General features: G+C 48.1%; 1 protein-coding gene across 1 annotated transcript in view; it reads left to right on the top strand.

Annotated features, from left to right (window-relative positions):
* The first annotated feature begins 14,648 nt into the window (after positions 1-14,648).
* Positions 14,649-23,199, top strand: part of LOC143929579 (vomeronasal type-2 receptor 26-like) — a 49,456-nt gene continuing 40,905 nt past the window's right edge. The window contains exons 1-2 of the mRNA XM_077453459.1: positions 14,649-14,656; positions 14,916-15,050. Of these exons, the coding sequence (XP_077309585.1) occupies positions 14,649-14,656; positions 14,916-15,050 (143 nt within the window). The remainder of the gene's footprint in view (positions 14,657-14,915; positions 15,051-23,199) is intronic.

Below are 23,199 nucleotides of genomic sequence, written 5' to 3'. Positions count from 1 at the left end.
TCTCAACTAGTGTGATGATGTCAGCACGCTGGGACTTAAGGAATGCCAGGGCAGCTGTGAGTTTAACATTCCACGTGAGGAACGTTAGAGAATCTATGGTGGATATAGGGTGTATATGATAACCCGCAGCTGAACAAGGCCTGGCAGAGCAGACATAGCCACATCAGATAGCATAAAACACAGTGGTAACCAATAACAATAGTGCACGTATGACAATAACATAGCACTCTTAGCATAAGTGAACAGTTGCAAACATGGTGGTGTAAGAAAAATAATAACCACAACATTTCCCTTCCCTCCCTGTCCAGTGCCACCCCAACTAAGCATGGACATAGTACCTCATAACCAGGTATCAACTGGGGACATCCAACGTTTAAGACTCATTGGAGGCAAGGAACTTTCAGAGGAGCATAGATACTCATGATAAAAGGAAAAAAAACAAAGGGGAAAAGAAAACAGTCAAGCAAATGGGGTATGAGAAAGTTCACAAAGATCCTAGGGGGGCAACTTCTTCTCAGAGAAGTGCATGGGAAGTAGGAGCCATAAAGGTGTAGCACCATTACAGCTGTGTGGGGGGTGCTCCGCCTGCCATCACGGTGGTAGATAAAGTAAGGTACAAAAAATAGTGACGTTCGACCTACTGTCCTTCACAGGCATCTCAGGTGTGAGGGGGACGGGGATCATGAGTCAGTAAAGTCACCCAGAGACCGTAGGTATGCTGCAAGGTCCAGTGTAGGGCAGAGAAGGATTCCCAAGTCTACCCCCCTTCTCCGACAGAGGACATGTACATGCAATGTACCCATTGAGGGGCTAAGCATCTGTATGCCAACAGGCAGCACCGCGGCTACGGGGGGCAGGGCAGGGGAAAGAAGAGAGAAGTACCCACAGCTTGTAGGCAGGGTGATATGCTCAGTCTCAGCGATCCCTCTGATCAATCCAAGTGGATGCTAGCTCAGGGTCCTCAAAAAAGTGGGCTAGGTGCTCGCACGCCACACAAAGCTTTGCAGGGTACAGCACAGCATATAGCATGCGGAGGTGCCACTTAACATCCTGAAACCAGGACCGCTGTCATTGTACCTTATTGGAGAAGTCTAGGAATACAACCACATGCACATTGGTGTAGGGGATCTTTGCCTTCTCTCTGGTCAGGCAGAGGATCTTGTCACGGTCCTTGAAGTTGAGGAATTTCGCTGTCAGGGTATACAGTGGAGCCCCTTGGGGAGGAGGGTGGGCAGGGATTCGATGAGTTCTATCCGCTGTGAACATTACCGAGAATGCATCTCTGCTGAAGGTGGTGGTCAGAAGGTTTTCTAGGAAACTCGCTGGGTCAATGCCTTCAGCATTCTCAGGGAGGCCGATAAAGTGGAGATTACATCTCCAGAAGCGATTCTCCATGTCGTCCTGTTTTGCACTAATCTGTTGTATCTGGCGGCACACCTCATCAATAGTATGTTGCAGGGGGTGTAGGATGTCTTCCACTCTGCTAATGTGGGTCTCACTCTCTGCCACGCGATCCTGCAGGGTAGAGAGATCTTGTTGGATGAGGGACATGTCAAAATTTACCTCCTCTATTTTGGTGGTGAGCATGCTCTGGCACAGTGCAATAACATCAATTACTTTGTCAGTGGCCACCACGGAGTGTTCTGTGTCCGAGGAGGCACGGCGCCATCTTTGGCCTGTTGGTCTTCCTGAAAGCGACGGTACTTGGCAAGCTTGTTGGCAGCCTCGGAAGTCTTTTTCTGTGGATATATATTCCAGAGGTGGTCGGGGGGGTCCCGGGGTGCACAAATATGGCCGGTGCTTGCTAGGCCGAATCCTCAATATCCCCCTCCCGCCACAGTTTTAGAGTTGCACAATAGGGGCTCTAAGTACTGGCCAGCTGGCTGAGGAGGCCGGTGATTGCAGCAGGAAGAAGCTGGGCTCACGGTGGTCAGGGAGACTTACAGTACCTGTACAAGCCCACACTGAGTGGAGCAAGATGGGACCAGGCCGGAGCCGCAGACCATCTCACCGGCTGCTTCAGGGTGAAGAGGCACTGTACCGGTGGTTACAGGTGATACGTGGCCAGGGCAAGCAGAGATTAGTCTTGGGGCAGTCAGGCAGGCCAGGGAGACATTCAGGGGCCACCGCCGGATGCAGCAAGATGGCCGGAACTCTGGGATCTAGGCTGAAGCCATGTTCTGTCCTACAGGCAGCCCCAGGGCGAGGAAGTCTGATGATGGCAGCCTCGAGCGGTGCTCAAAACAGCTGGAAGGCTCCAAGGACCGTGCAGGGAGCAAAGCATGCTTACTGGGATGCAGAGGCTATGGGGGTGCAGACAGCGGAGATACCGGGGATGCTGCTACACACTGTACTATTATTGGCAGAGCTGCAGCAGAGCGGTGCAAGTGTGCCCAGCATACTCCTGCCTTTCTAAGCTGTAGCTCCCTGTAAGGTGGTGTGATCTCCAACCGACAGGAGCTCCCTCGTCCCGGATGGCGTGACATCACGATTCAGAGGCTGGGAGTGCGGGATTGAAGGCAAGATGCTGCCGACCTGTAGCCAGAGCCCATGTGCACTGCAAGTGAGTGATCACTTAACTTCCTTAACACAATTCTGCCTTAGCTGTCTTAGCAGTGTGAACTCGCTGAAGTGGTTAACACTTGGGGAGGTTAATTCAGTTACAATGATAATTGTAATATGTAGCATGGAGGGGGGTTAATGTACTCACTGATACGTTAGTGACCAGTAGGGATGAGCTTCGAGTTCGAGTCAAACTCATGTTCGACTCGAACATTGCCTGTTCGCCCGTTCAGCGAACAGTGAACAATTTGGGCTGTTTGCGGCAAATTCAAAAAGCCGGAACACCCTATACAAGTCTATGGGAGAAATCTAAAGTGCTAATTTTAAAGGCTAATATGCAAGTTACTGTCCTAAAAAGTGTTTGGGGACCCGGGTCCTGCCCCAGGGGACATGTATCAATGCAAAAAAAGTTTTAAAAACGGGCGTTTTTTCGGGAGCAGTAATTTTAATAATGATTAAAGTGAAACAATAAAAGTGTAATATTCCTTTAAATTTCATACCTGGGGGGTGTCTATAGTATGCCTGTGAAGGGGCGCATGTTTCCCGTGCTTAGAACTGTCCCTGCACAAAGTGTAATTTCGCAAGGAAAAAAAGCCTTTAAAACTCACTTTGAATTGTCAGCTCCCGTAATACTGAGAACACTTAATGAGTGTTCTCTGTATTATGGAGCAGACAATTCATTCATTGATAAAAAAAAAAAAGCGTGGGGTTCCCCTAAATTCAATTACCAGGCCCTTCAGGTCTGGTATGGATATTAAGGGGAACCCCGTGTCAAATAAAAAAAAAATTGACGTGGGGGTCCCCCTAAATATCCATACCAGACCCTTTATCCAAGCGCGCAACCTGGCAGGCCACAGGAAAAGAGGGGGGGACAAGAGAGCACCCCCCTCCTGAACCGTACCAGGCCACATGCCCTCAACATTGGGAGGATGCTTTGGGAGTCTGTGACTGTGACCCCTCAAAGCACCATGTCCCCATGTTGATGGGGACAAGGGCCTCATCCCCACAACCCTGGCCGGTGGTTGTGGGGGTCTGCGGGCAGGGGGCTTATCAGAATCTGGAAGCCCCTTTTAACAAGGGGACCCCCAGATCCCGCCCCCCCCTGTTTGAAATGGAAAGTGGGTACAAAAGTACCCCTACCATTTCACAAAGAAAGTGTAAAAAATGGTTAAATAAGACAAACACACTTTTGAAAAATTCCTTTATTAAAAATAAAAAAAAGATTCCAGCGGTGCTAATCCACTCTTGCTATCCAGCGATGGATGATCATCTCTCCGGGGTCCAGTGATGGCTGATCTGATCCAGCGACGGGTGATTTTCAGTCCAACGCAGTCCATCCATGCATCCGTCTTCTGTCTCCGCTGAGGAGACACTGCGGGGATTCCAGCGCTGACGTTTCTTATATTAGGAGGGCGGGGCCACCCGTTGCCTGACCCCGCCCCCTCTGACGCTGGTGAGGAAAGCAAGGGGTTCCCCAATGACGTATGGGTGACCTTGCCCCCCTCTGATGTAACGCAGACGTTAATCATTATTAAAATCACTGCTCTGGAAAAAACAGCAGTTTTTAAAACTTTTTTTTGCATTGATCCATGTCCCCTGGGGCAGGACTCGGGTCCCCAAACCCTTTTTAGGACAGTAACTTGCATATTAGCCTTTAAAATTAGCCCTTTAGATTTTGAACATTCGAGTCCCATAGACTTTAATAGGGTTCTAAAGTTCACACAAAGTTTAGGTCTGTTCGCAGGTCCTGGTGCGAACCGAACCGGGGGGGGGGGGGGGGGGGGGGGTGTTCATCTCATGCTTAGTGACCAGTGAAAATGTATTAACCCCTTTGTGCTGCATTAGTGGTTGTGGCATCATCGGTGTTAAATAAACCCTTTTATGCTGCAGCATAAAAAACATTTAGATCCTAAAATTCAGTAACATTCAATTAACTCCCCTCACTAGTAGTGAGGAAGGACACGTATTTTCAGATAATGTCTCCTGCTGGTAAGATTTTAAAAAAGACCCGCCTACAACTGCTTGTCCTTTATTTTCATTACTTTATGCTAAAGAAAATGAAAAAGAATTGGAGATACGGGACTTTAATGATACCAACATATATAAGACACAAGGTACAAAAAATGAATAAAATAACAATGAAATATTTATTGAAACAAATTTAAAAGAACATATGTGACGCCTGAGAGCATATCTGTTATTATAGGCCTATACATGTAGCCCATTGCAAACATGACAGAGACTACAATGTTTGAATAACTAAGTCATTCTGTTCCCATTTTTCAACATGTTTCGCCCATAGTGCTTCCTCAGGAAAATGACACAAACTGCTTTATCTGAGTATATAAGAGTAAATCCTCAAGATGTATATAACTAGAAAAGAACACAACAATTAGTACATCCAGATATTTGAACATATATTAATATAAACACAAGTTTGCAGGTGCGTGGTTTCAGAACCCCATAGACCCAACAAAATTTCAGAGAGTATATGTTCCAATATACCACATGATATTACATGTAACCCCTACCTCCAAAATAGGGGGGCATAGGGATCAAATCCAATGCAGAAGTGGCTCCCAAAGAAAAAGGTCCTGTTTTACACATACAGCAGAGAAACGGTCCATAAAGTGCCAGATAGCCCGCAGAGAGGGGTAGTGTTTACTGCAACCTTACTTCAATGTCATAGAAATACATTGCCTGTAAAAACACAAAGTCATAAAAGACAAAGAGAAAACTTTTTACCAAACATAAACAGGGGGAAGGAGGAAAAGGACCAAAACAGGCTTCTGATACCGACCAAAACCTACCTCCCACTAATAGATAACCAGAAACGTCAAAAAAGGTTCAGGGGCTCGGGTTGGCCATACACTAGACAATTGTCTGATAGATGATAATATAACATCAATGTGATCTGTATACAAACAGTATATATGAAGGTTTATTACAATCTGGTGCTGTAGCACACAATTTCACATGGAAAAATAAATGTCACACACCGGTGTTTGGCGCCATGGAGAGGGGCCGTCATTTGCAGTCGGCTGTGGAGTACAGAAGAGCTTGGGATATTCTCGGATCGTGACGTTAAGGTATAGAATAGGGATGAGCCGAACACCCCCCGGTTCGGTTTGCACCAGAACATTCGAACGGACCCCAAATTCGTACGAACGTTAGAACCCCATTGAAGTCTATGGGACTCGAACGTTCAAAATGAAAAGTGCTAATTTTAACGGCTAATATGCAAGATACTGTCCTAAAAAGGGTTTGGGGACCTGGCTCCTGCCCCAGGGGACATGAGTCAATGCCTAAAATGTTTTTTAAAAATGGCCGTTTTGGCGGGAGCACTGATTTTAATGACGATTAAAGTGAAAAAGAAAAGGTGAAATATTACTTTAAATATGGTGCCTGGGGGGTGTCTGTAGTATGCCTGTGAAGTGCCACGTGTTTCCCGTGTTTAGAACAGTCCCTGCACAAAATGACATTAAACGGAAATAACACCATTTAAAACTGCTTGCGGTTTTAATGTTATATCTGGCTCCTGCAATATGGTTGAAAATCATTGAGAAAAATGGCATGGGTAGCCCTCCCTGCCCATTACCAGCCCCTTTGGGTCTTGTACGCATATTAAGGGGAACCCCGTACCCATATTAAAAAAAGGAAATGCGTGTGGCCCCCAGGCCCTATATACTCAGAACAGCAGTATACAGGCGGTGCAAACAAGACAGGGACTGTGTAGGTTTGTTGTGTTAAGTTGAATCTGTTTGTAATTTTCAACTGGTACATTTTTAAAGTGTAGCTCCAGTCAAAAAAACTATTTTTAAGCTTTTTGGAAAACATAGGGAAGGGTTATCACCCCTGTATAATTTGTTTTGTCGTCCATCTTTTTTCATCTCACTTGCTGTTGTCTCCTTCCGTTTGCAAGTAGGAGATGTTTGTAAGTTGGATGTTTGAAAGTAGGGGCCTGCCCTATATGCTCTGCAGAAATGGCGGAACAAGGTGTTGGTTTTGCCACAACATTGTAAGCCCTGAAAGTGACTCTTGGTGAGCACTGGAGCGCCCTGCTGTGAACGATTATATCAAGAATTGTAATTACATGCCATTGTTGAACAGTGGTAGAAAAATTGACCTTTGGTGGTTGTGGTGCTGGTGCCACAACACTATAAGTCCTCACAGTTACTCTGGGTGGGTACAGGAAGGGGCCCTCCTGTGAAATATTATATCAAGAATTGTAATTACATGTCCCTGTTAAACAGGGGCAGAAAAATTGGGCCTTAGGCACTGCTGCTGGTGCCACCACACTGCAACCTCTCCCATATACTCTAGTTTTATTGCAGGAATTAGCCCTGCTGCAAAGCATTGCATCAAAAATTGTACTTAAACGCCCCTGTTAAACAGGGGCAGAAAAATTGGGCCTTAGGCACTGGTGCTGGTGCCACCACACTGCAACCTCTGCCATATACTCTAGTTTTATTGCAGGAATTAGCCCTGCTGCAAAGCATTGCATCAAAAATTGTAATTAAACGCCCCTGTTAAACAGGGGCAGAAAAATTGGGCCTTAGGCACTGGTGCTGGTGCCACCACACTCCAACCTCTGCCATATACTCTAGTTTTATTGCAGGAATTAGCCCTGCTGCAAAGCATTGCATCAAAAATTGTAATTAAACGCCCCTGTTAAACAGGGGCAGAAAAATTGGGCCTTAGGCACTGGTGCTGGTGCCACCACACTGCAACCTCTCCCATATACTCTTGTTTGATTGCAGGAATTAGCCCTGCTGCAAAGCATTGCATCAAAAATTGTAATTAAATGCCCCTGTTAAACAGGGGCAGAAAAATTGGGCCTTAGGCACTGGTGCTGGTGCCACCACACTGCAACCTCTCCCATATACTCTTGTTTGATTGCAGGAATTAGCCCTGCTGCAAAGCATTGCATCAAAAATTGTACTTAAACGCCCCTGTTAAACAGGGGCAGAAAAATTGGGCTGGTGGCATCAACCAGAACCAAAAATGTTCTTCCAACATATCAGCGGAGGAGGAAGAGGATAGACAATCAACATAACAGGACAGTCACTCAGCATCAGCATAGGCAGTCTTGAAGGGATGTGATATTTCAAAAAAAATTATTCTGTTACATCAGCTTCAGGTGCTTGGTAGCTGTGGGTGATCCAAGACTGATTCATCTTGATGAAGGTCAGTCGATCAACTGATTCGGTGGACAGGCGCACCCTGTGATCGGTAACAAAGCCACCAGCAGCACTGAAGGTGCGTTCCGAAAGAACGCTGGATGCAGGACAGGCCAGTAGCTCAATTGCATACTGTGCAAGCTCTGGCCAGTGATCCATCCTCAAGACCCAGTAAGCCAGAGGATTTTCGGTGGGAAAGGTGTCCAAGTCTAACCTTGCCCCTAGGTATTCCTGCACCATGTAAATCAGACGCTGGCGATGGGTGCTGGAACCGATCATACCTTGGGGCTGCGGACTAAAAAATTGTTTGAAAGCATCAGTCAGATGGCCACCTTCTCCACCGCTCCTTCTGACCGATGCCTCAGCAACACGTTGTCCAGGACCAGGAGTTTGTAACCTCCCAGTCTCTGGGAACGTGTTGCACAGAGCTTTCTGCAGGGCCTCCCGGAGATGTCTCATCCTCTACTCCCTCTGCAATGGCAAGATAAGGTCGGCAACCTTACCCTTGTACCGTGGATCAAGGAGAGTGGCCAGCCAGTAATGGTCCCTCTCCTTGATCCGAAGAATACAAGGATCCTTCCGCAGGCTTTGCAGGATCAGGGAGGCCATGCAGCGTAGGTTAGCTGAGGCATTCGGTCCGGAGTCCTCTGGGTCACTAAGGACAACATGATCCGCAGCTACCTCCTCCCAGCCACGTACAAGTCCACGTGTTTCTTGGGACTGTAAATCATCCCTACAAAACTGCTGCTGCTGCTGCTGATGCTGATGCTGAGTGCCAGCCTCCACCTCCATGCTGACACAATCATCCTCCTCCTCCTCTTCCTCCTCCTCATCCTCTTCCTGTGTGATGGGTGGCACAGCAGGAACACTGTCTGGATAAAGGGGGCCTTGAGAGGCAAGGAAGTCCTCCTCTTCCTGCCTCTGTTCTGCCTCAAGTGCCCTGTCCATTATTCCACGCAGCGTATGCTCCAAGAGGTGGACAAGAGGTACAGTGTCACTGATGCATGCACTGTCACTGCTCACCATCCTTGTGGCCTCCTCAAACGGTGACAGGACAGTGCATGCATCCCTGATCATGTCCCACTGGCGTGGTGAGAAAAAACCAAGCTCCCCTGACCCTGTCCTGGTGCTGTAGTCACACAGGTACTCATTGATGGCCCTCTGCTGCGTGTGCAGCCGCTGCAGCATGGCCAATGTTGAGTTCCATCTGGTGGGCATGTCACATATAAGGCGGTTCTTGGGCAGGTTCAACTCCTTTTGGAGCTCAGCCAGCCAAGCACAGGCATTAAATGATCGGCGGAAATGCACACAGACTTTCCTGGCCTGCTTCAGGACATCCTGTAAGCCGGGGTACCTGCCCAAGAACCGCTGCACCACCAGGTTAAGGACGTGAGCTACACAGGGCACATGGGTCAGTTGTCCCTGTCGGAGGGCGGAGAGGAGGTTGGTGCCATTGTCGCAAACCACCATTCCTGGCTTAAGCTGGCGTGGCGTCAACCACCTCTTGGCCTGCCCCTGCAGAGCTGACAAAACATCCGCCCCAGTGTGGCTCCTGTCCCCCAAACAAACCAGCGCAAGCACGGCATGGCATCGCTTTGCCTGCGTACTTGCGTAGCCCCTGGAACGCCTACGGAGCACCGCTGGTTCTGAGGACAGAGCACTGGAAGAGGCCATGGAGGAAGAAGAAGAGGAGGGGGTGGAGGAGAGAGGTGTGTCACAACCAATAGTAGCATTTTGTAGGCGTGGTGGCGGAACAACCTCCAACACTACTGCACCTTGTCCTGCATCCTTCCCAGCTGCCAGAAGAGTGACCCAATGGGCCGTGAAAGACAGGTAACGTCCCTGTCCATGCCTGATGGACCATGAGTCAGCGGTAATATGCACCTTACCGCTGACCGCCCTGTCCAGCGAGGCAAGGACATTGCCTTCCACATGCTGGTAGATAGCCGGAATCGCCTTCTGTGAGATAAAGTGGCGTTTGGGGACCTGCCACTGAGGAACCACACATTGTACAAACTCACGGAAGGGGGCCGAGTCTACCAACTGAAAAGGCAGCAGTTGAAGTGCTAGCAATTTAGCCAAGCTAGCATTCAACCACTGGGCATGTGGATGGCTGGGACTAAACTTCTTTCGCCGGTCCAGCAGCTGGGGCAGAGACATTTGCCTGCTATAATCGGACGTGGGTGTACCGCTAGCAGAGTTCCCAGAAGCACTTGGCTGTGACACACCTAATTCTACACCTTCATTCCTCTCAGAGCAGGTTTCAGAGAGGACTGAAGGTCTAGTGGGGTTGGAGATGCCAGCTGATGAGGAGCAAGGAGAGGTCCAATTTGTTCTTTGGTGTGGGTCTTTGAGGTACGCTTGCCAACGAGCTGCATGGCAGGTCAACATATGTCTGGTCAAGCATGTGGTACCCAAGCGGCTGATGTTTTGACCACGTGAGATACGCTTGAGACATATGTTGCAAATAGCAGCGGTGCGATCTGATGCACTCGTCTCAAAAAAGGCCCACACCAAAGAACTTTTAGAATAACGCGCAGAGGCAGCGCTCTGCACAGGCGGAGCTCTGCGGTGTGATTCAGTCGGTGTGCTGCCCCTAAGCTGGCCCCCGGAGGGCATCCTGCCTCGTTGGACATGTGCCTCCTCCTCCTCCTCCTCTCTCCTTCCAGGCACCCACGTGGAGTCAGTGCCCTCATCATCCCCTCCCTCTTCATCGCTGTAGCAAACCTGGCAGTATGCTGCCAGATTGCTGTCCTTCTTGAGCATCCCCTCTCTCTGCGCTCACGCTACTGCCTTCCTCTAGCTGAGTGTCATCATCAGAGCCCACAAAACACTGGGCATCCTCCTGGAGCATGTACCCAACACTGTGCTCAAAGAGTTCAGGAGACTCCTCAGGAGGACGTGGTGGGTCTAGGGAAGGAGTCACTGATGATGACATTGAGAGGAGGGAAGATGATGCGTTGGCAGCTGCTTTGCTAGTACCCTGAGACTGGGTGAGAGAGGATGAGGAGGATGAAGAGGGCTTGGTCATCCACTCTACCAAGTCGTTGGCATGTTGCGGTTCAACATGTCCAGCTGCCGAAAAGAAGGACAAGCGTGTCCCATGGCCACGTGCTGATGACAATGCACCACGTCCACGACCAGCACTGTTGTCTCTAGACACAGAGCCTGCTTGCCCTCTTTTATCGGCTCGCGCCTGTCTGCCTCTCCTTGGTGGCCTTCCAGACATGGTAATGGCCTGAAGGGAGTTGGGTAAAAAAGCAGTTGGGTAGTGTATATTGTGCTAGAGGCACAGAACACCCACTAACTCCTGCAGATGCCTTTATTATAGAACACCAGAGATAAAGGGGTATATACAGATGTATACTGTGCTGTGCTGGAGGCACACACAACTTTCAATAACTCCTGCAGATGGCAAGTGGGCTCAAATAGAGAACAGCTATGTAGGTGGATATAGCGGTATGTGCTGGGTACAGAGCACGCAGACAGCACGCACTATCTCCTAACACTACTGACTGCAAGCTCTATTATAAAAGATAGATCACTATAGAGGTGAGGTGAATATAGCGGTGTATACTGCGGTCAGGGCATGCAGACAACAACCACTACACAACAGCAAGATCGAAAATTGTCCGAAAATGATCGGTGTGTACTGTGTTGAAGGTACACAGAACACCCACTAACTCCTGCAGATGCCTTTATTATAGAACACCAGAGATAAAGGGGTATATACAGATCTATACTGTGCTGTGCTGGAGGCACACACAACTTCCAATAACTCCTGCAGATGACAAGTGGGCTCAAATAGAGAAGAGCTATGTAGGTGGATATAGCGGTATGTACTGGGTACAGAGCACGCAGACAGCACGCACTATCTCCTAACACTACTGACTGCAAGCTCTATTATAAAAGATAGATCACTAGCTATATAGGTGAGGTGAATATAGCGGTGTATACTGCGGTCAGGGCACGCAGACAATAACCACTACACAACAGCAAGATCAAAAATCGGCCGAAAACGATCGGTGTGTACTGTGTTGAAGGTAAACAGAACACCCACTGCTTCAGACGCCAACACACTACACAAGGCCGCCGCGCTGGCGGCCTTATATAGTGTGGGGCGTGCACTACACAGCCTGAGCTATGATTGGCCACAGGCATCCTGCCTGTGGCCAATCATGGCTCTCCTCGCTGCTGGCGCTGCGATTGGCCAAGCATGCGGGGTCACAGTGCATGCTTGGCCAATCATGAGCCAGTAATGCACTGCGCCATCGCAGTGCATTGTGGGCCGTGAGCGCCACACGAATTTGGCGCGAACGGACCAAAATGTTCGGACTTCGCCGAACAGACGAACAGCCAATGTTCGAGTCGAACGTAGGTTCGACTCGAACACGAAGCTCATCCCTAGTATAGAATATATCTTTGTATGGCGGCAGTTGGGAACCTCTTAATAGGCAACACTTTAACTTGGTATATTTGCCATGTGTTGATTTGCACCATTATTTCTTAAACCAGCTTACCTTTTGGGAACAATTTGACTTTCTTTTGTGGAGGCGCCTCACTTTTGTCCAATGGTGTGGGCATTCGTTTGTATTTGCCCCTCCTCCTTTGGGGGGGATCCATCGTGATACCCCATATTGGTGGTGTGGGAGTCTTTAAAAGGTGAGAGATCTCTTATTGTGGCCAAATACAGGCAATATTCATTTTTCCATGTGTAATTGTGTGCTACAGCACCAAATTGTAAGCCCTTGTACACACGGTCGGAGAATCTGTCGGAATGAGTCTAATCGGACCGTGTCGTCAGATAATCCGACTGTGTGTGTGTGGTATGCATCGGACTGATTCCGTCCGAATCTCCGTCCGACCCAATTTTCCAACATGTTGGAAATATTTCCCGACCAACTGGGCCGGACGGACCTAATCTGATCATGTGTAGAGCATTTTCATCGGACCAAGTGCCACGCATGCTCTGATCAAGTTCCTACATCAAAGCTATTGGCTACTAGCCTGAACGTAGTCCCATTGTAATGAACATATGTCATCACGTTCTGAAAGATCGGATTTTTCGCCAACTTGGCCCGACCGTGTGTATGCAACAGTTTCAAACAAGATCCGACTGACAAAATCCGACAGGCAAAATCCAACGGATTTGGTTGTGGAAATCTCCGACCGTGTGTACAGGGGCTGATAGAAATTTTGTTGGGGCTGTGGGGTTCTGAAGCCACGCACCTGCAAACTTGTGTTTATATTAATATATGTTCAAATATCTTGATGTACTAATTGTTGTGTTCTTTTCTAGTTATATACATCTTGTGGATTTACTCTTATATACTCAGATAAAGCAGTTTGTGTTTTTTTTCCTGAGGAAGCCCTATGGGCGAAGCATGTCGAAAAATGGGAACAGAATGACTTAGCTATTTCGAACATTGTAGTCTCTGTCACATTTGCAATGGGCTACATGTATAGGCTTATAATAACAAATATGCTCTCAGGCATCACATATGTTCTTTAAAATTTGTTTCAATAAATATTTCATTGTTATTTTATTCATTTTTTTGTACCTTGTGTCTTTTATATGTTGGTATCATTAAAGTCCCGTATCTCCAATTCTTTTTTATTTTCTTTAGCATAAAGTAATGAAAATAAAGGACAAGCATTTGTAGGCGGGTCTTTTTTTAAATCTTACCAGCAGGAGACATTATCTGAAAATACGTCTCCAATTCTTTTTCATTTTCTTTTAAAATTGGGATGTTGTCTTAGAGGAACTAAACTTCATCCAATACTTTTAAATATTACTTTATGCTAGTCATGCTAGAAAAGTGTGATATTAACAGCAAGTAAAATTGTATTTTATATAACCATATCACCTGTTTCTAAATGCAGGGTTCTTTGTCTTGTCTTACGTTACACTCTATATAAGAGGACGCAGTTTTATTCCATAGACATGATCTGTAGCCTTGTGTATTCCCAGATAATGTTATACCGGGTTATAGTGACCTCCATTCATCTCCTTGTTGTTGTATTGTGTAGATTTATACTGACATCTCATACACTGATTGGAGAATTGTGTGTGCTCCTTCTGTATGTGACACCTTGTACCGCTGACACCGAAGACCCAAGACCGGCACCAATCTACGTGCCGGAGGCAGCCGCCGTATTTGAAGACTATGAGTATTATCAGGATGGAGACATTATAATCGGAGGGGTCTTCACTGTCAATAGCTTTTTAAGAGGAGCATACTTAGACTATATTACTATATCCAGATTCTATGTAACAATGTTGTGTTTGAAGTGAGTATCCTGCCGCATATTCAAAAGAGAAACACTACCAAAAAAGATTGTTAGAACTCCCCTTTCACGCTGTGACGACACCGGCATTTTAGCGGTGCTATTCGGCCGCTAGTGGGGTGGTTTTAACCCCTCACTATCGGCTGTAAAGGGGTTAAATCTGCCTGCAAAACGCCGCCGCAGCAGTATCGCAGCGCTGCCCCATTGGTTTCAATGGCGGGGAGCAATGGAGGAGCAAGTGAGTGAGTTCACCGATCCTTCACCGCTCCAAAAAAGCTGCTGGGAGGACTTTTTCTGACGCCCTGCCAGCGCACCGCTCCAGTGTGAAAGTCCTTGGGCTTTCACACTGGAGTGAATTTGGCAGCTGTTTTAGGGCGGTTTGTAAGCGCTATTTTTAACGTCATAGCGCCTGCAAAACGCCCCTAGCGTGAAGGGGGTCTTAATGTAAAATAAACTGAATGACATTTAGCTTTGCTAAATCGCTGTGTGTCACCGGTAAGTGCCCTTTGCTAAATCACAACCCTTGTTTTCACTTTTTCTCACCCGTTGTTGCACCTCGGCGATTCTGATCTCCAGCAGCCCCTTTGCAGCAATATCATGTCTACATACACTCCAGCGATGTCTGGGTAATGTGTGTTGTAAGGGTCACTTGTAGCTTCCATTAAAAGCTTTGACAGGGGAGACAACACAAGGAAGGAATTAGGAGACAGGGACAGAGCTTTACCACCCCATAACACCCTGAGCAAGGACCTCCATGGCAGGATCACCAGGCTTTATTTTCATGAAAGCTGCAGATCTACAAAGACTGAAAATGACTTTTGACATTAACATGTTAAAGCTTCTATGAGATTGTAGTGATTGGGATCACGTCTATTCTAATATCAGGTTACGTCTGATTGCTTTCCTGTGTGTGAAGTCTAACACGGCATTGCTCGAGTTTCAGCTCTTACATTGTATCCTCAGCATTGATCCCGGCTTTGTCTGCTCTGTCTCTGATCTCGCGGTGTGCGGGATCCCCGGGTACGGTGAAGACCGCGCCGGCAGCAGACCGGTGTCGTCACAAACATACGCAGACACCTTTGCTTCCTAAGTAGGGGTTTTGGGTTGCAGAAGGTCGGAATTTCATTTAGATCGTAAGCCTTTCTGTCAAACAAGCGCACCCAATAACAAGGTTGGGAGACAGGAATCCCGCACACTGTGAGATCGGAGACAAAGCAGACAAAGCCGGGATCAATGCTGAGGATACAATGTAAGAGCTGAAACTCGAGCAACGCCGTGTTAGACTTCACACACAGGAAGGCAATCAGACGTAACCTGGTATTAGAATAGATGTGATCCCAATCACTACAATCTCATAGAAGCTTTAACATGTTAATGTCAAAAGTCATTTTCAGTTCAAAGATATGATGGGATGGAAAGGTCTGTCCTTGTTTCCTAATTCTTCTCCTGAATTATTTCCCCTGTTAGCCCTTTTACACACGGTCAGACATTCCGATGGAAAATGTCCGATCGGACCGTGTTGTCGGATAATCCGACCGTGTGTGGGCTCCATTCAGGCATGTACTGGCCATAGGGACTATAGGAAGTTTTCCGGTGGGCCAATGGCTCAGTGGGCTGGTTTCAGTGACAGCCAGTGGCATCGCTGGGGGGGACTTTTGGGGCTATAGCCCCGAATCTAGGGCCCATAGCCCCGGGTCAGTCCAGGAGTCCCCAACCACAGGGTCCCAGCCCACTACCTGCCCTCTTTCTGGTGACCCTAATGTAAGGAGGGGCTCTCTGGGGACCCTGATGTAAGCCAGAGGCTCTCTGGGGAACCTGATGTAAGAGAGAGACTCTCTGTGGACCCGGATGTAAGGGGGGGCTCTGCGGGGACCTGGATGTAAGGGGTTGGCTCTATAGAGACCCTGATGTAAGGCAGATGATCTTTGGGGACTCTGATGTAAGAGGGGCTCTCTAGGGACCCTGATGTAAGGGGAAGGCTATATGGGGACCCTGATGTAAGGGGAAGGCTATATGGGGACCCTGATGTAAGTGGGGGGCTCTCTGGGGACCCAGATGTAAGGAGGGGCTCTCTGGGGACCCAGATGTAGGGAGGGGCTCTCTGGGGACCCTGATGTAAGGGGGGCTCTCTTGGGGCTTTTTTGCCCAATTGCGTACAGTTTATATACTGTTTTTTGCGTGTTTGCAAAATTAAAGTCTGGATGAAGTCCAGGGCCAAATTTTTATCCCAGTCCAGCCCTGGCTCCATTAGACTGTTTCTGTCAGAATATCCAACTGACAACGTTTTAGAGCTGGGCTATAAAATTTTCCAACAACATGGTCCGATCTGACTTTTTCCAATCGTTTGTAAAGAATTCCGATCGGACAAAGTGCCACGCATGCTCAGATCAAATTCCTTGACCAAAGCAATTGGCTACTAGCCTGAACATCACCACGTTCCGAACAATCAGATTTTCCGACAACTTTTTCTGACCGTGTGTATGCAACACAAGTTTCGGACAAAATCCGACGGATTTTGTTGTCAGAATGTCCGACTGTGTACAAGGGCTTACAGATATCAGTAATAAAGTGGCTTTGATAAGCTATGAATTGTCCTCACCATTACATGAATGAATGTGACTATGACAAGCTATACCAGGCTTTCTCAACCTTTTAACCCTAGAGGAACCCCAAAAATAATTTTCATGTCTTGAGGAACCCTTACCAAAACCAAATCATCAGGGCTCAATAGGAACAATGCTCCTTATATTAGTGGTCAATAGGAAGAACGTCCCCCATAAAGTGGTGTTTAGAATGCCACCTAAAAGGCAACTAAAAAGATATTTGGTGTCACGCTGTTGGCTTTGCTAAGTGGTCCTGAACCTTGAACTCTGTAGGCATCATCAAATAGGTGGTTCATCAGCCACAGCTCAAGGAACCCCTAGCAACCTCTGGAGGAACCCCAGGATTCCACGGAACCCTGGTTGAGAATGGCTGAGCTATACCATGACCTGGATAAATGAGAACCTTCACAGACCTATTACCCATAGGATTCAAACTTCTAAGATGTACAAATATTATATGAAGCACAATTCATCTCCTTGTAGATATTAACCACATGCCGACCAGCGCACGACGATGTACGTCAACAGAATGGCACGGGCAGACAAATGGGCGTACATGTACGTCCCTTTAAATTTGCCGCCCTGCCATCGGGAGCACGCCACCGGTGGCACGCTCCCGCGCTGGTCGGGACCTCCGTGAGTCCGGTCGCGGGACCCGCGGACTCGATCGCTGCGGGCATCCCTGCGATCGCCTCACGGAGCGGCCGAATGAAGAAATGCCGTTGTAAACAACATTTCTCCATTCTGCCTAGCAACTAGTGACGCTGATCTCTGCTCCATGTGATTGGAGCAGAGATCAGTGTTCACTAAATGAAAGCCCAACCCTCCCACAGTTAGTAACACACCCCTAGGAACACTTAACCCCTACACTGCCACCCACTGGTTAACCCCTTCACTGCCAGTGTCATTTACACAGGAATCACTGCATTTATATAGCAGTGATTATTGTATAAATGACAATTGTCCCAAAAATGTGTCAAAAAAAAAATGTTTAAAATTGTCGCTCTATTTTTGTTTATAGCGCAAAAAATAAAAACCGCAGGGGTGATCAAATACCACCAAAAGAAAGCTCTATTTGTGGGAAAAAAAGAACGTCAATTTTGTTTGGGAGCCACAGTTAAAGGGAAGCAGTGCCGAATCGCAAAAAGTGGTCTGGTCTTTGACCAGCAAATTGGTCCGGTCTGAAAGTGGTTAAAGACACAAATCAATACATCATTATCATTCAATCAGTTCAGCTCTCACACCTCCAAAACCAATTTTTACATTTGTGCTATGAGCCTGTTCATCCAGCACTTACTGAAGATAACAAAGTAATACATATATTGTTTTTAAAGGACAAAAAATGTATTCCTTTACTGATATTGTCTTGCAAAAAAAAGAATGAATTTGTTATGCAACCTATAGACATAAAATGTAACGACAATTCTACTTTTATCAATGTTAGTTAACCACGTGAAGACCAGGCTTTTTCTGGCACATTTTGTTTACTAGTTTAAATCTGTATTTCTTGCTAGAAAATCATTTATAAAAACTAAGATTATACATTTTAGCAGAGAACCTAAGGAATAAAATGGTGATGGTTGCATTTTTTCTATTTTACACAGTAAAATGTAAAGTGTCAGACTGACACCCCGCAATAACGATCGCCGCGATGCGCACCCCCGGGGGCTCATAATCCTGATCACGTCATATGACGTCCGATCAGGATTATGCAACCACTTTCCCACCGTCAATTTGTTATAGGGCAGGCGGCAAGTGGTTAATAATGCTTGAAGTGAAACAATAAAAATTAAATATTCCTTTAAATATCGTGCCAGGGGGATCTCTTTAGTCTGCCTGTAAAGTAGAGCATATTTCCCGTGTTTATAACAGTACCACAGCAAAATGACATTTCTAAAGGAAAAAATGTAATTTAAAACTGCTTGCGGCTATAATGTATTGTCAAATCCCGTGAATATAGATGAAAATCATTGAAAAAAACAGCATGGGTCCCCCCCCAGTCCATTAACAGGCCCTTTGGGTCTGGTATGGATATTAAAGGGGAACCCCATGCCAAAATAAAAAAAAGGCATCAGGGTCCCCCTAAAATCCATACCAGACCCTTATCAAACGCGCAGCCTGGCAGGCTGCAGAAAAAGGGGGGATGAGAGAGTGCCCCCCCCTTAACCAAACCAGGCCACATGCCCTCGACATGGGGATGGTGCTTTGCGGTCTCCACTAAAACACCTTGTCCCCATGTTGATGTCCCCAGGGGCCTCTTCCCCACAACCCTTACCTAGTGATTGTGGGGGTCTGCAGGTGGGGAGCTTATCAGAATCGGGAAGACCCCTTTAACAAGGTGCCCCCAGATCCCCCCCATTGTGAATGGGTATGGGGTACAATGTCACCCTGTGCATTCACCAAAAAAAGTGTAAAAAAAGTAAAAAAGACAGGAGACAGTTTTTGACAATTCCTTTATTTAAAAAAAAAGTGTCCCGCGATGTTCATTGATCTTCAATCACAGCACTGATGGTCCAGAGAATAAAAAAAACTGAAAAACTCCACCTCCATGAGAGACGCCACCGTGACTGTAGTCTTTTTACGATGACAGCTCTTATATAGCTGAGGGCGGGGCCACTCGGTGACGTAACTGGGTGACCGTGCCCCCTTCCAACGTCATATGACATCACGTGATGTCAGAGAGGGGCGGGGTCACCCATTTACGTCACCGGGTGGCCCTGCCCTTAGCTATATAACAGCTTTCATCATGAAAAGGCTGCAGTTGGGGGGATGCCTCCCATGGAGGCGGAGTTTTTTCCGGGTCATCTGTGCTGTGATTGAAGATGAAGGGACATCACAGGACACTTTTTTTTTAAATAAAGGAATTGTCCAAAACTGTCTCCTGTCATTTTTACTTTTTTTGGTGAATGGGTAGGGGTACAATGTACCTCTACCCATTCACATGGGGGGGTGGGATCTGGGGGCCCCCTTGCAAATCTTCACAGGTAAATCTCACAGGAACTGCAAATCCCACACTCTCAGGATTCCTCTTGAACCCGAACCTTATCGCTAGTCTGGACACTGATCACTAAGAACAGGAGGCCATCCCTAACAATGCCCCGATCATGCTTCTTGTTTTTTTTTTTTTATTTCCACTAAATGATGTAATCTTTTCATGCTATTACTATACATGCACAGCTCTACATTGATCCATATTGATCTGAGAGCACAAAAATACATTTTCAGCATCTATTAGGCAAATTTGTACAAATTCCTCTACAAAGTTGCTAATAAAGTATTCAATGGCTGCATATGAAGTTTCAATTAGAGACAGATAGCCTGAAGGGAAACATTCTACCACCACAGTGTGCTGGAAAGATATGTGTCCACTATAAACATTTTTTCTCAGCTTTCTGTTTTGTTTTGCAGTTCTCAGCCACAATTTTATAAGGATCTGTTGACTTTCTTTGACATTGTACCCCATACTCATTCACATAGGGTAGGGGGCCAGAATCTGGGGGCTCCTGGATTCTGATAAGCCTCACGCCCGCAGACCCCGACAACCAATGGCCAGGGTTGTCGGAAAGAGGCCCTTGTCCTCATCAACATAGGGACAAGGTGCTTTGGGGTGGGGGGCCGCAGGCCCCCCCTTCCCCAAAGCACCCCCCCATGTTGAGGACTTGCGGCCTGGTACGACTCAGGAGGAGGGGCGCTCGCTCATCCCCACCCCCTTTCCTGACCAGCCGGGCTGCGTGCTCGGATAAGGGTCTGCTATGGACTTTGGGGGGATCCAGTTTGGGGATCGCCATTTTTCCAGCGTAGGGGTTCCCCTTTAAATCCATACAGGTGACGGGTGACAGGTGATGGGGATAGAAAGGTGTCAATCTCGCCGATGGAGGCGGCAATATTGATTTCCTTCACTAGTCCCGTCTACCTGGAGCCACGTTCAAAATGAACGAACTTTACTCCGTGTGTGGACAAGTCTGTTCATTTCAAAAGTCCGGCGGACTAGCACACAGACGGGCAGATTGTCCACTGGACTGTCGAATCTGGCGGACAATTTTGAGTCAAGACTTCTTTCTAATGCTGCGTACACACGTAGCCGACTATACGGTGGACTTAGTCCGACGGACTTCCCGGCGGACTTAGTCCGACGGACTTCCCGTCGGACTGTCCGCCGGACTTTCTGAACGAGCTACTTGCCCACACACGGCACTTTTTCAGCGGACTAATACGGCGTACTAAGTACGCCGTACTATCCGCCGTACTTTTGAAATGAACGGACTCGCCCACACACGCGGAGGAAAGTCCGCTCATTTTGAGCACATCTCCAGGTAGGCAGGGCCCCTGAAGGAGACGTCGCTGGCCCCGCCACCTGGTATGGACTTAAAGGGGAACCCCAACACTGAAAAAATGGGCGTGGGGGTACCTCCCAGGTCCACATCAGACCCTTGTCCGAGCACGCTACCCGGCCAGCCAGGAAAGGAGGGGACGAGCGAGCGCCCCCCCTCCTGAGCCGTACCAGGCCACGTGTCCTCAACATGGGGGGTGCCTTGGGGAAGGGGGGGCCGCGTGGCCCCCCTATCCCAAAGCAAGCACCTTGTCCCCATGTTGATGAGGACAAGGGCCTCTTCCCGACAACCCTGGCCGTTGGTTGTCAGGGTCTGCGGGTGGGGGGCTTATCGGAATCTGGGAGCCCCCTTTAATAAGGGGGCCCCCGGATACCGGCCCCCCACCCTATGTGAATGAGTATGGGGTACAATGTACCCCTACCCATTCACCTGTAAAATAAAGTAAAAAAAACACAACACACAAGGGTTAAAATAGTTTATTGCACAGCTCTGGGGGTCTTCCGTCTTCGGGGGTCTTCTTGCCGGACTCCTCCGCTATCTTCTTCTAGCTCTTTTACTAGCGGAGGAGCCTGGCTTTCATCCTTGCCCCAGCCTTTCTTCCGACTTCGGGGGTCTTGTCCCCCTTTTCGGTTCTTCTTGTCGTCGCCACCTTCTGTTCTTCTGTTCTTCTCTTCTTCAACTTCAGATGTTACCTCGTCACTCCCTCCGCTCACAATGGCTCCGACGCGACGAGCGGCGACTTATATAGGGACATCACCGGATGATGTCCCCGCCCATTATGGTGTCACAGTCCCAGAGGATGCTGGGACTGTGACATCATAATAGGCGGGGACATCATCCGGCGATGTCCCTATATAAGTCGCCGCGCGCCCGGTCCCCTTCATTGTGAGCGGAGGGAGCGACGAGGCAACATCTGAAGAGAAGAAGAGAAGAAGAGAAGAACAGAAGGTGGCGACAACAGCGATGACAGCGGCGACAGAAGACCGGGCCACCGCCTGTAAAAGAGCTATAAGAAGGCGCTGTGGCCCGGCAGAAGAACCGAAGAGGGGGACAAGACCCACAAAGTCGGAAGAAGAGGGTGGCGGCGAGGAAGAAAGCCAGGCTCCTCCGCTAGTAAAAGAGCTAGAAGAAGATAGTGGAGGAGTCCTGCGAGAAGACCCACCAAAGATGGAAGACCCCCGGAGCTGTGCAATAAACTATTTTAACCCTTGTGTGTTGTGTTTTTTTGTACTTTATTTTACAGGTGAATGGGTAGGGGTACATTGTACCCCATATTCATTCACATAGGGTGGGGGGGAGGTATCCGGGGGCCCCCTTATTAAAGGGGGCTCCCGGATTCCGATAAGCCCCCCGCCCCCGCAGATCCCGACAACCAACGGCCAGGGTTGTCGGGAAGAGGCCCTTGTCCTCCTCAACATGGGGACAAGGTGCTTTGGGGTGGGGGGGCCGCGCAGCCCCCCTTCCCCAAGGCACCCCCCCATATTGAGGGCACATGACCTGGTAAGGCTCAGGAGGGGGGGGGCGCTCGCTCGTCCCCCCCTTTCCTGGCCGGCCGGGTAGCGTGCTCGGACAAGGGTCTGATGTGGACCTGGGGGGGACCCCCACGCCGATTTTTTCGGCGTTGGGGTTCCCCTTTAAGTCCATACCAGGTCCCCGCCTACCTGGAGACGTGCTCAAAATGAGCGGACTTTTCTCCGGGTGGGAAAAGTTTGTTAATTTCAAAAGTACGGCGGACTGGCATACGCACGGCCAGATTGTCGGCCGAAATGCGAGTCCAGCGGGAAGATTGGAGTGCAAAACTACTTTCTAAGTCCGCCGTACTTTCGGGTTAAAAAAGTACGCCGGAGGCTACACACGGGGGGATTGTCTGGTGGACTTGAGTTTGCCGGACTTTTCCACCCGATTGTTTGATCGTGTGTACGCGGCATAAGTCCGCCGGACTTTTGGGAACAAAAAGTCAGCCGGAGCCCACACACGGGCGGATTGTCCAGCGGACTCTGGTCTGCCGGACCAAGTCCGCCAGATAATCCAATCGTGTGTACGCGGCATTAGACCAATATCTTTCAATTCCTCTACAAAGTTACTAATAAACTACTCAATTGCTGCATATGAAGTTGCAATTAGAGACAGATCGCCTGAAAGGAAACAACCGCCTGGCGCTATTTAGAAAATCCAACATGTGCTGGAAATATATGTGTCCACTATAAACATTTTTTTCTCAGCTTCCTGTTTCGT

This window comes from Lithobates pipiens, unplaced genomic scaffold, assembly GCF_037356315.1.
Source record: "Lithobates pipiens isolate NorthernLeopardFrog02 unplaced genomic scaffold, aLitPip1_a1.2 Scaffold_24, whole genome shotgun sequence".
Classification (NCBI taxonomy): Eukaryota; Metazoa; Chordata; class Amphibia; order Anura; family Ranidae; genus Lithobates; species Lithobates pipiens.
This window is presented reverse-complemented; position numbering and strand designations above follow the sequence as displayed.